The sequence below is a fragment of the Cydia strobilella genome, chromosome 1 (genome assembly GCF_947568885.1).
Source record: "Cydia strobilella chromosome 1, ilCydStro3.1, whole genome shotgun sequence".
Classification (NCBI taxonomy): domain Eukaryota; kingdom Metazoa; phylum Arthropoda; class Insecta; order Lepidoptera; family Tortricidae; genus Cydia; species Cydia strobilella.
Genome location: NC_086041.1, coordinates 23,619,445 through 23,631,872, shown reverse-complemented (window position 1 = coordinate 23,631,872; position 12,428 = coordinate 23,619,445). Strand labels below are relative to the sequence as shown.

At 40.2% G+C, this 12,428-nt stretch overlaps 1 protein-coding gene across 2 annotated transcripts in view; it reads left to right on the top strand.

The window, feature by feature from the left end:
• The window catches only part of LOC134742097 (ATP-binding cassette sub-family G member 4-like), a 36,605-nt gene continuing 24,177 nt past the window's right edge, over positions 1 to 12,428 (top strand). Inside the window, exon 1 of one of the 2 annotated variants that reach the window (XM_063675054.1) lies at positions 1 to 244. In XM_063675054.1, the coding sequence (XP_063531124.1) occupies positions 148 to 244 (97 nt within the window). In that variant the 5' untranslated portion in view covers positions 1 to 147. The remainder of the gene's footprint in view (positions 245 to 12,428) is intronic. The other variant, XM_063675070.1, reaches the window with a different exon arrangement.

Sequence of the window (12,428 nt, the reverse complement as noted above, 5' to 3'; positions counted from 1 at the left end):
GTGTGCTTGGACCCGCGGCTAGTATCGTGTTGCGCGTACGCTGCGCCGCAGCCACACTGCTACTCGCAAACAATTATTCAATTCTACAAATGCAGAGTAACCAGCTCGTCCGGTCAAAAGCTACTTAAACGTGAATATTTTGCGAGAATGGACGTCGAATCTGGCAAAGACAATATAAGCGTCGAGGACTCGAATCTCGTTGTGTTCTTAGATACTAAATATACCAGGATACAGTCAACTACTGGTAAGTGTATATATTCCTTTGTGTACTTGGTTTAATATTATTTTGTGGGTGTTTGGTAATTTTCCATTGAACAGCAATACTAATTTCTAATTATCCTAATTAAGTAAATACCTAAATACTTAAGAGGAAAGGGGACGACTGGTATTCTATACAAACGGAGTCCCCGTTTTCCTCTCTGGATATTGTGGTTTTTGTAATAAAATTAGATCCCACCCAAAAACATTTGCTTATAAAATGTTGCCAAGACGAAACCGTAAGGCTCACACTGTCAAAAAGTTATCAGATCTCATGTAGAACCAAACATCTAACTCTACAAGCCCTTACTTCACAAACTCTACACCTTAGTCAAAATACGTGGCTTTGCCGATTCGTTACTTTACTACAAGAACACAAAAGTAATGAATACTATGAATAGTAAATATTTTTTCTCCTTATGCTCATGTGACGGTAGCGAAACGGCCAAGCCACATTTTTTGACTAAGGTGTAGAGTTTGTGAAGTTAGGGCTTGTAAAGTTAGAAGCTTGGCTCTACATGAAATCTGATAATTTTTTGACAGTGCGAGCCTTCCGGTTTCGTCTTGGCAACATTTTACATGAAAATGCTTTTGGTGGTATTTCGCTTCTTTTTGTACCAGAGATGTGCGAGGATGCTTTGCAAGGGATGTGTTTGTTAACCCTTTACCTACGGGGACTTTGTACACCCAGTCACCGCTCAATACGGGCATGTATTGGCGAGAGTCAGCGGTTTGACATAATTTCACTTACTTATAACTTTTGAAGTACTGCAGCTACGTGCTTGAAATTTTAAATAATATGTTTAGTTAATAACTAATCACTTGGTCTATTTATATTCACTAGTATTTCTTATTTCACGCTTAATATTAATCACTAAGAAATTTAAGTTACTATTAGCGAATTTCTCAAGATTAAGTTTTTAAGTATTAGTTTATTATATATGTAACACAACCTGCATATGGTGTTTGTGGACCTTGAAAAGGCATACGATCGAGTACCCCGAGAGGTTTTGTGGTGGGCTCTGAAAGAGAAATGCGTGCCTGGGAAGTATGTGGAGCTAATTCGGTCCATGTACAATCGATGTTGTACACGCGTCCGGTCAGCTGCTGGCACCACCGACAGGTTCAGTGTCACGGTAGGCTTGCACCGGGGATCGGCTCTAAGTCCCTACCTCTTCCTGCTTATTATGGACGCTCTGTCGTCGGACATACAGGAAGAGGCACCCTGGTGTATGCTTTTCGCTGATGACATTGTGCTTGTGGGTGAAGACGGACTCGAGGTACAGAGCAGACTTGAGAAATGGCGGCGAAAACTGGAGAATGTTGGCCTGAAGATCAGCAGATGTAAAACTGAAAATATGTTCTGCGATTTCGGCGGTCTCTCCAGTTTAACTGCCATAGAACTCGATGGCGTTACATTGCCTGTCTGCTCCGACTTCAAGTACCTCGGTTCGATCGTACAGTGCGATGGCGATATTGACCGTGACGTGAAAAATCGGATTAGCACAAGATGGATGAAATGGCGACAGGTCACTGGAACCATTTGCGATGCTCAAATGCCTCTTCGATTGAAGGGTAAGATATATAAAACCATCATAAGACCTGTCGTCATGTATGGGTCAGAGTGTTGGGCCCTAAAGGTGACGGATGAAAAGAGATTGCATGTAGCGGAAATGAGAATGTTAAGATGGATGTGTGGTGTGACAAGAATGGATAGGATAAGGAATGAGTATATAAGAGGAAGCCTGAAAGTTGCACCTATAGTAGAAAAAGTAAGAGCGAATCGCCTAGCGTGGTACGGACATGTAATGCGGAGAGATGAAAGGCATGTGACGAGAAAGGTATTACGAATGAATGTGGAGGGAAGTATCGGGAGAGGAAAACCGAGGAAAAGGTGGATGGACTGTGTGAGAGATGATATGAAACGAATGCGAGTGAGTGATGAGATGACGGGCGAGAGAGAGGTATGGAAGAAAAAGACATGCTGCGCCGACCCCAAATGAATGGGATAAGGGCAAGCGAATGATGATATTGAAATATTGCAAAAAATCAATTACTTAAAATGTTGCATAGAAACAAGTCTGCTACTGACGAAAAATAGTGATGTGCGCATATCGATACAACTGTCGATATTTCTGTAAGTACGGGATAGAAGCTCAGCAAGTTATGTTTTTAGTAAAAAAAAATTATATTCCAGTTTTGTAACTATTTGGACAAAGAAAAGTCAAAAAACTAAAAATAACATTCAAAACACCCACACGTCTCACTCCTACAGAAAGTCGATGAAATATAAAACAACACTAGGACCGCCATATTGAGTTCAATTATTAGCGCTTCTACAGTACGGGTGTCAACCCCAGTTGACAGCAAAAAAGCGGTAATTTTAAAAATATGTTTATGTCAGAGCCATCTACCGAAACATTATGATATTTTTTTCTTTGCACCTATATTAATCCCAATGCATAATGTGACCGCTATTACCAAGACACAAGGTCTCGTTTTGAGTAAAAAAAATATTGAACATGAACATATCTTCGATCAACTATAGTTGACACCCGTACTGCAGCGGTGTTGCCTTACTGGCAACTCTGGTTGACACCCGTAGGTAAAGGGTTAAGGCTGCGTTTAGACCAGATGTGCGAGAATGCGTTGCGAGAGATGTTTTTGTTAAGGCTGCGTTTAGACCAGATGTGCCAGGATGCGTTGCGAGGGATGTGTTTGTTAAGGCTGCGTTTAGACCAGATGTGCGAGGATGCGTTGCGAGGGATGTGTTTGTTAACGCTGCGTTTAGACCGGAGATGTGCGAAAATGCGTTGCGAGGGATGTGTTTGTTAAGGCTACGTTTAGACCGGAGATGTGCGAGAATGCATTGCGAGGGATGTGTTTGTTAAGGCTGCGTTTAGACCAGAGATGTGCGAGAATGCGTTGCGAGGGATGTGTTTGTTAAGGCTGCGTTTAGACCAGATGTGCGAGGATGCGTTGCGAGGGATGTGTTTGTTAAGGCTGCGTTTAGACCGGAGATGTGCGAGAATGCGTTGTGAGGGATGTGTTTGTTAAGGCTGCGTTTAGACCAGAGATGTGCGAGAATGCGTTGCGAGGGATGTGTTTGTTAAGGCTGCGTTTAGACCAGATGTGCGAGGATGCGTTGCGAGGGATGTGTTTGTTAAGGCTGCGTTTAGACCGGAGATGTGCGAGAATGCGTTGCGAGAGATGTGTTTGTTAAGGCTGCGTTTAGACCAGAGATGTGCGAGAATGCGTTGCGAGGGATGTGTTTGTTAAGGCTGCGTTTAGACCAGATGTGCGAGGATGCGTTGCGAGGGATGTGTTTGTTAAGGCTGCGTTTAGACCGGAGATGTGCGAGAATGCGTTGCGAGGGATGTGTTTGTTAAGGCTGCGTTTAGACCAGAAATGTGCGAGAATGCGTTGCGAGGGATATGTTTGTTAAGGCTGCGTTTAGACCAGAGATGTGCGAGGATGCGTTGTAAGGGATGTGTTTGTTAAGAACCAAGTGATCCTATTGGTTCTTAAAATAGTTTTGGTTGGTTTTAGTTAATATTTTGTTTACCTACCGATGATACGTTACGCCACTATCTTTTTTCATTATCGCGTTTTGTTGACACACAGGCGAATACTAAAGCATCGGCGAGTAATAAAAATCTGTCAAAAGGAGTTGCTGCCGCCCAGCATCAACGCATGGAGCAAAATACATGTTGTCTGTGACGTCTCTATATGAAACAATAATGACTCGGTGTTTGTTGCGTTATACTTTTTTGTTGAAACGGAACATAACATTTTTCGTGTATAAATTCAGCTTTGTTTGGTTATCTAAAAACACAAAACACAGCACAGTGTATAATTGTGTTAAGATATCGTTATTTTCTTTAGTCTTGTCGATTCCGCCGGTTTTATCTCTGCTTGTAATAATCTATACGAAACAAAGGTCGGTTATATACCTATATATATAAAACAAAGTCTTGTTTGTTGCAACACTTATTAAGCGAGAACGGCTCGGCCGATTTTCATGGTTTTTTTATTTGTCTTCGCCTCGAACATTGAACTATTATTAGTTACCTACTAATGTATAGAACCGGCACAGAGAACCAGTATTTTGCACCTTGAGTTGCTGCCGTTTTGACATCCAACTATAGAAGAGGAGCGTGAATCTCGCGACCTAAACGCGTAAGCGACGATTTGGTCGCGTGGTACAGGTTCTGATTGCGACAATTTCATTGTTTGGTATGTCGTCTCTATAGATAGTAGTAATAACTCAGTCGCCCCTGTGGTGTTTATATTAAGTATTATTTTCATCACCAATCTAATTACTCTTGGGGTAATTAAATTGTTTGTAGGTAAATAAAACAATTTATTATTTCTCCACACAGTGCCCTCGTAACATAGCCGGCCGCCATGCTCCACGACACTGACTAGTGTTGCCAGAGCATTCTGCCTATTTATTCCTGAACACCACAGCCCCGAATAGCAAAATTGACGAAAAAAGAATTATAACTCGGTGTGCTCAACAGATCGAGACAGTATTTCACGCCGGCCCACCGCCTACAGCTGTATAAAGCGCAGGTTCGCCCACGCTCTCATCTATGGGCAGGGGCACCCCAATACCGGCTTCTCCCTCTGGACCGCATCCAACGAAGAGCGACTCGAATTGTCGACTGCCAGCGTATTTCGGAACGGCTTGACTCCTTGGCGCTGCGTAGAGATGTGGCCTCGCTCTGCACTTTCTATCGCGTGTATAAAGGGGAGTGCTCCGATGAATTGTTCGGATTAATCCCTGCCGCTTCTTTTCGCCATCGCCCTACGCGACAACATTACCATCCTCACCACTTAGATGGTTGGCAGTCCTCAACTGTGCGTTTCTCTAGAAACTTCCTGCCTCGCACAGCTAAACTGTGGAATGAACTGTCGCATGCGGTATTTCCGGACCGATATGACCTTCAAACCTTCAAGAAAACAGCGTACTCCCATCTTAAAGGCCGGCCGGTGTTGCGGGTGTCCATGGGCGGCGGTAATCGCTTACCACCAGGTGATCCGTCTGCTCGTTTGCCTCCTATTTCATAAAAAAAATGAGAGAAAAATCATTTCCAAACAAAATGTTCCTAGTTTTCGTACCTGTCAAACATTTGATGTTCGTCCCGTCGATGCGGTAAACTTACATTAAATAACGTACTTAAATAAGGGTTTTGAATCGAGAAGCATACCAAAGAAATTCTAACGGAACAAAGCTCACCATTCTCACCAAAATACTAAGGTACTGAAAACACCTAGACACCAACTACGCAAAATAGTAGGATTAATAGGGATGTTGATATGAATCGCAAATATATAAAATGTTATGTTTTTACCAGCAGGGAATATTAGAATGTTGAAAATCATATTTTGTAAGTGTAAATATGCGTAATAAATTAATTAAAAATAATTTAAAAGTATTTAAAATAATGCCCAGCATCACGTGACTGCAAACGCAAATCGGAGCGCGTGACGTAACGTTGTGAGTCAAATTGTTAAACCTGGTGGTAAGTACCACCAGGTCAGTGCCAGAGGTGGTACTGAGAGCAGTTTGTTTAACACATCGTTACGTCATCAAGATCACGTGGCAGCTTGGAGCATTTTTGCGTGCAATTTAAACACTAAACTAAATTAAAGTCGATTTTTTATTAAAAATTAATGAATAAAAATTAAAAAAATTTTTTTCAAGAATTATCTATCTATAAAATGAAAACAGTTCTAAAAAATTGTCAACATCCCTATTACAGGACATTAACACACTGAACAAATACCTACATAATATGGGTAAAACAGACAGCCCCATGTTCAGAGCGCACATGGAAAAAGATCTCGTTTTTACGCAAAAAAGACACAATGGTTGTCGATTTGCGAAAAATGTAGTAGTATTATTGTGGTGGTTGTATTACTAACAAACTAAGAAGGTGTTTTAGTGTAATCTCATAGAAATTTAAAGAATATTAAACCCGCAAAGAGGGTTAAATTGCAAATTACATTAGAAAATGTTTTTTGATAACAAAATAAACTTTATAGAGATTAAGATAGAGGTGTGATTATATTTTTCTTGTAATATTTATGATAATATATATATTATGTAAAAAAACCGGCCAAGTGCGAGTCGGAATCGCGCACCGAGGGTTCCGTACTTTTTAGTATTTGTTGTTATAGCGGCAACAGAAATACATCATCTGTGATAATTTCAACTGTCTAGCTATCACGGATCATGAGATACAGCCTAGTGACAGACGGACAGATGGACAGACGGACAGCGGAGTCTTAGTAATAGGGTCCCGTTTTTACCCTTTGGGTACGGAACCCTAAAAACAAACAAATTTTTTCGTGAATAAACTTCGGTAATAAAAAAAAAACATGTTTTGTCATGCTCAATTTGAGCTCTTTTAAATGCTACCCCACTTGACCTAACATTAAACATTGAAATTTTGCCACCTCTTTATAAAAACCGGCCAAGTGCGAGTCGGACTCGCGCACGAAGGGTTCCGTACCATTACGCAAAAAACGGCAAAAAATCACGTTTGTTAGCGGCAACAGAAATACATCATCTGTGAAAATTTCAACTGTCTAGCTATCACGGTTCATGAGATACAGCCTGGTGACAGATTAAAAAATAAAGTTTTTCAAACTATATCGTAATACATATCAAATGAAAGAGCTCATTATGAGAATCTCAAATATATATTTTTTTAAACGACTTCAATTTCATAGAAGGAGGAGGTTCTGTATTCGGTTGTGGCTATTTTTTTTTTTTACTTTTATGTATGTTCACCGATTACTCCGAGACCCGTGGTCCGATTTGAGTAATTCCTTTTTTTGTTCAAAAGGAGCTACTTCCAAGTTGGTCCCATATTAATCTGGTTCTGATCTGATGATGGGATCCCTGAGGAAATGAGGGAACTCCTCAATTTTTAAAGGCACATGTATGGTGATTTGGGTGTTTTCTTAAGCAACTCGAGCATTTTCTCTTGAAAACCACCAATTTGATGAAGTGGAGCTGATGATGATGATTGTTTTGATGATAATGATTTCAGCGATTACTCCGGCACCCATGATCCGATTTGAGTAATTCTTTTTCTGTTTGAAAGAAGTACCTCCAAGGTGTTTTCGTAACATTTTTTGTTTTGATCTGATGATGGAATCCGTGAGGAATTGAGGGAACTCCTCAATTTTTAAAGGCACGTGTATGGTGATTTCGGTGTTTTCTAAAGTAACTCAAGCATTTCCTCCCAAAAACCACCAATTTGATGTAGTGCAACTGTAGCCTAACCACGAGTTTGACACTAAATATTCGCTAGCGTCTTCGTAACTTTGTACACTAATATGCCAGTACGAGCGAGATGTATAAACATACAGTTACGCACACGATAGCGAATATATCAATGTCAAACTCGTGGTAAGGCTAGTGATGATGAAGACCATGGATAAAATGTGGAACTTCCCTCGTATGTGTATTATGATTTTGGATGTAGGTAGTGTTGGAAACAACCAAAGAGACTAAGGTGAGAGGTAAGTGTGAGAGGTGAAGGTAGAGGGTATTAGTGTTTGGGGGGGTTTGAGGTTGGGGGTTGAGGGGAGATGGGTTGATGGGTCGGGGACTGAGGGGTTGGGAGTTAAGGGGTCTGGGATTAGGGGTCGGGGAATGGCGGTTGAAGGGTTGGTGGTTTAGGGTCGAGAGGTTCAGTGATCAGTGGTTGATGTTCTGTGAGGTTGAGTGATCGGGGGGTTTGGGGAATTGGGTCAGTGGCGGGGCGGAGAATGGATTTAGTGACAGGAATTATTTCCCAGACGGACTCAAGGAAATTCTGATTATTTAATAAAGTTTACGAATTTAGAGTTAAACATGATTATGTTTTTCATTCATGCGTCACGCTCTTAACAATGTCTTAAAACTAAAAATGGAAAAATAAAAACTTTTATAAAAAAAAGATAAACCGACTTCAAAAAGGATGAAATAAAATATTATCCTTTGTAGGGTTCCGTGTTTAAGTATATGCGTTACCAACTGATATGTTTGAAGTCGGTGCCAAGCCAAGTAGTAACAATACCAGTCAAAAATAATCAGCTTTATGTCTATAAATCCCATTACAACTGTACAAATATTATAAACGTGAAAGTAATTCTGCCTGCCTCTTTGTTACCTTTGGCTTAACAACTGAACCGCTTTAGCTGAAATTTGGCATGAAGGAAGGTTTTATATTTTGAAATGTAGTCCTCTGGATAAGCGACAGAAAATAACTCAGTCCCAATCCCACACTTGCGTGCTATTGACTGTTTAAGAATTAAATCACATTTACAAACGGGTCTATCGCGAATTTATTTTGTTACCTTTATTTACCGACGTTTCGACACAGGTTTGTAAATGTGATTTAATATGTGTTCAAAACGCGAAAGTTTTAAATGTTTAAGAATTAGTAAGAAATGCTCTTTAAAAATACGACGACAATAAACGCATTAGATTTACACTAATGTGCCGATAAGCAAGGTACGAACTGCGCCAAGAAGGTTCAACCGTGTGTTCTGTTCTGTGTGTTCTTAAATACCTACAGAAAGTTCGTTTATTGTCGTCGTGTAACGCTGCGTCTTACATAGGCGAACACTCGCGAACGCGAAGCGGAGCAACGCGGCGCGGCGCGGCCGGCCCAAGGCGTTCGCGTTCGCGTTTTCGCAACGAGATCGCCCACATAGGACACTTCTATAGGTACTAAAGGATTAATTAAGGCGCCGTGCCGCGCCGCTTCGCGTTCGCGTGTTGTTCGCCTACGTAGTACGCTGCGTTAGGCAATTCAACGTACATACTTATATAGCCGCATCCTTATCGAATTGCACCAAAATCACTATGAATATATAATATTGTCTTCGGTTACCGCGATAGTTACTCATGAAATAAAACTATGAAAACGGATTATATCGCGTGACGCGTAATAATCCGTTTTCATAGTTTTATTTCACTATGAATATATTCAAAATTTGGCTTGGCACCGACTTCAAACATATCAGTTGGTAACGCATATACTTAAACACGGAATCCTACAAAGGATAATATTTTATTTCATTCTTTTTGAAGTCGGTTTATCTTTTTTTTATAAAAGTTTTTATTATAATTTTAGGATAAACAGTTTAGAAAATATTCAAGAAAATAGGCAAAAAATGACCATTCCCCTTTATCTCCGAAACTACTGGGTCAAAAAATTTGCAAAAAAAACCCAAAATTGATCTTTACCTATAGATCACAGGAAAACTTATTAGAAATGTGCAGTCAAGCGTGAGTCGGATTTAATTACTTCGTTTTTGATACGAACCCTATGGGTTTTTTAAAGACATTTCACTCACGTTTCACATAAAAAATACATTGTTTAAACTGTGTTTTACTATGCAGGTTTGCCATGTTACAAACATTGCCAGTAACGAAATCAACAGGTTTAGCTTGTCTTACTAACACACTTATAAACAGACTAGGATTGTAGTAGGTAAGTAGTAGGTATGATCGCGTGTAGGATTTTATTAAACCTGAGCAAATGTTTACAAGTTAGTAAATATCACTTCACCTTATAAAACAAAGTCCCACGCCGCGTATGTCTTTATGTTAGCAATAAACTCAAAAACTACTGAACGGATTTTCATGCAATTTTCACGGGGGGAAGGTTTAGGTATAATTTGTTAAGGTTTTGTGTAAATCCGGGGCGGGTCGCTAGTTATATATATTTATTACTTCATTTTAAATGACTTTGTGAGATCCGTGATGTCATCAACCTTGAAGACACCTCAGGCAATCTCTGTCTTGTTTATTAAGTTTTTATTTTTATTATGAAGTATTTGCAGGCATATGTTAATAACTTAGTGCTTAGAATAAAAACATGACATGGCCATTCCAATTACGATACTAGCTGATTACATTGCTGCCGGAAATGTCAATATCAATGTCGACGACAGGGAAGTAACGACGCTGCGCTGCAATTCTGTCGCAGTTGAAATATTGCCTTTACTTTGCAGTTACCCCATCAGAGGTAAATAAACACGTTGCACGCAGCATCCGACGTAAATAGATAGGTACCTACTAAAATTAATTGCTCAAAATGATCAGCAAACAATTCTAATGGCAAAAGCTTTGTTTATTAGAAAATAATTATTGCTCGACTTAGCGGGGGCATCTGTGAACTTATGTAATAGTAGATTGTTAACCAAGGGTTGAAAGTTGAAAGACACCCATCACCCATTTCTGTCGAGGTAGTTTGGCGCTCGAACGCAGTGAGAGAGCCAATAGTCCGAGACGGAAATAGTACCTTTCACCCGAGTTAAACACTACTTTTCATTTCGAATGTGAGGAAACCAAACAAGACAAGGCAATTTTTATCTTATGTTTTATGTTATTTTCATGAATATTAGTGCTAAATAACTTTTAAAACCCATTTAATATCGTACAAATGTTTAACTGTGGCTGTGTAAGAGAGTGAGTGTGTGTGTGGGTGTGGCCTTTGCTCATTTACGCAAGTTTAAAAAAAATATTTTTAATAGAGTTGCTCAAAAAGTGGTACTTTTTGTGGCTGCGTAGCGTGCGAGAAGCTCAATTTCTCGAACTAGTGCTTTTTAGTTCCAAACTATACTTTCGAAACGCAGTTAAATAGTACATTTTACAACTAGTGTAAAAAGACATTTCACACGTGTTGTAAACGACGTTTTTTAATACAATTGCGAAAAAATAATAAATTAATATATCATTAGTAGAATCATACCACCAAACCAAACCAAAACCAAAAGTACCTATACAGCTAAGATACGCGAGCTGCCGCAGCCCGCGATACCTTCATACTCGTGCGCGCCCCGGCCGCGGCCGCCGCGGGCCCGGCGCGGGTTGGTCAACGACACCTCCTCATAACTCATGAGGCCCTGGTACCTGCTCCGCGCTAAATTCAATTTTAACTGCGTTTCGAAAGTATAGTTTGGAACTAAAAAGTAAAAAGCACTAGTTCGAGAAATTGAGCTTCTCGCACGCTACGCAGCCACAAAAAGTACCACTTTTTGAGCAACTGTATTAAAAATTGAATTTAGCGCGGAGCAGGTACCAGGGCCTCATGAGTTATGAGGAGGTGTCGTTGACCAACCCGCGCCGGGCCCGCGGCGGCCGCGGCCGGGGCGCGCACGAGTATGAAGGTATCGCGGGCTGCGGCAGCTCGCGTATCTTAGCTGTATAGGTACTTTTGGTTTTGGTTTGGTTTGGTGGTATGATTCTACTAATGATATATTAATTTATTATTTTTTCGCAATTGTATTAAAAAACGTCGTTTAAAACACGTGTGAAATGTCTTTTCACACTAGTTGTAAAATGTACTATTTCAACACACTTGCTCAAAACGACGTTTTTATTCCACCGATTTTTGGCTCATAATCCTAGATATTAAACACGCGTGTTCTTTCAGTGTATTATTCCACTCATGGTTTTTCATTATATTATCCGACTGAGTTAAGAAGCTAACTGATTGCTAATAATATGCATGGAAAGGGAGCCTTCTTTAATTGGTCGGACTGGCGGGCACCGGCGCGCCCGCGACCGGGGCGAGCGAGGGCCGGCCTGCAGTACGAGTATGACAGATGAAACACACAATACTAACTGTTTTAACTATTAAAATTTGATTAATATGAAAGTTTCTTTTTTTTCTCGCAAGTGTGTTGAAAAACGTCGTATGAAACGCGTGTGCATTGGTCATTACACACATCGGCTTTCTTATTGCGACAATATCGCCTCGTGTGTAATGACCAACTTAGCACACTTGTATCATAATGTACTATTTTGGTGTAGGTATTCGTTAGTTCGGGAGCCTTATAAAATCGAGTAAATACAATTCAACAAAAGGAATCAAGAATAATTTTTTAGCACTTTACTTACATATTTTATGATAAAAAAACCGGAAAAGTGCGAGTCGGACTCGCCCACCGAGGATTCCGTACTTTTAGGGTTCCGTACCTCAAAAGGAAAAAACGGAACCCTTATAGGATCACTCGTGCGTCTGTCTGTCTGTCTGTCCGTCTGTCACAGCTTATTTTCTCCGAAACTACTGGACCAATTAAGTTGATATTTGGTACACATATGTAAGTTTGTGACCCAAAGACGGACATGTAACGTAAACTAATTAATTTTAAAT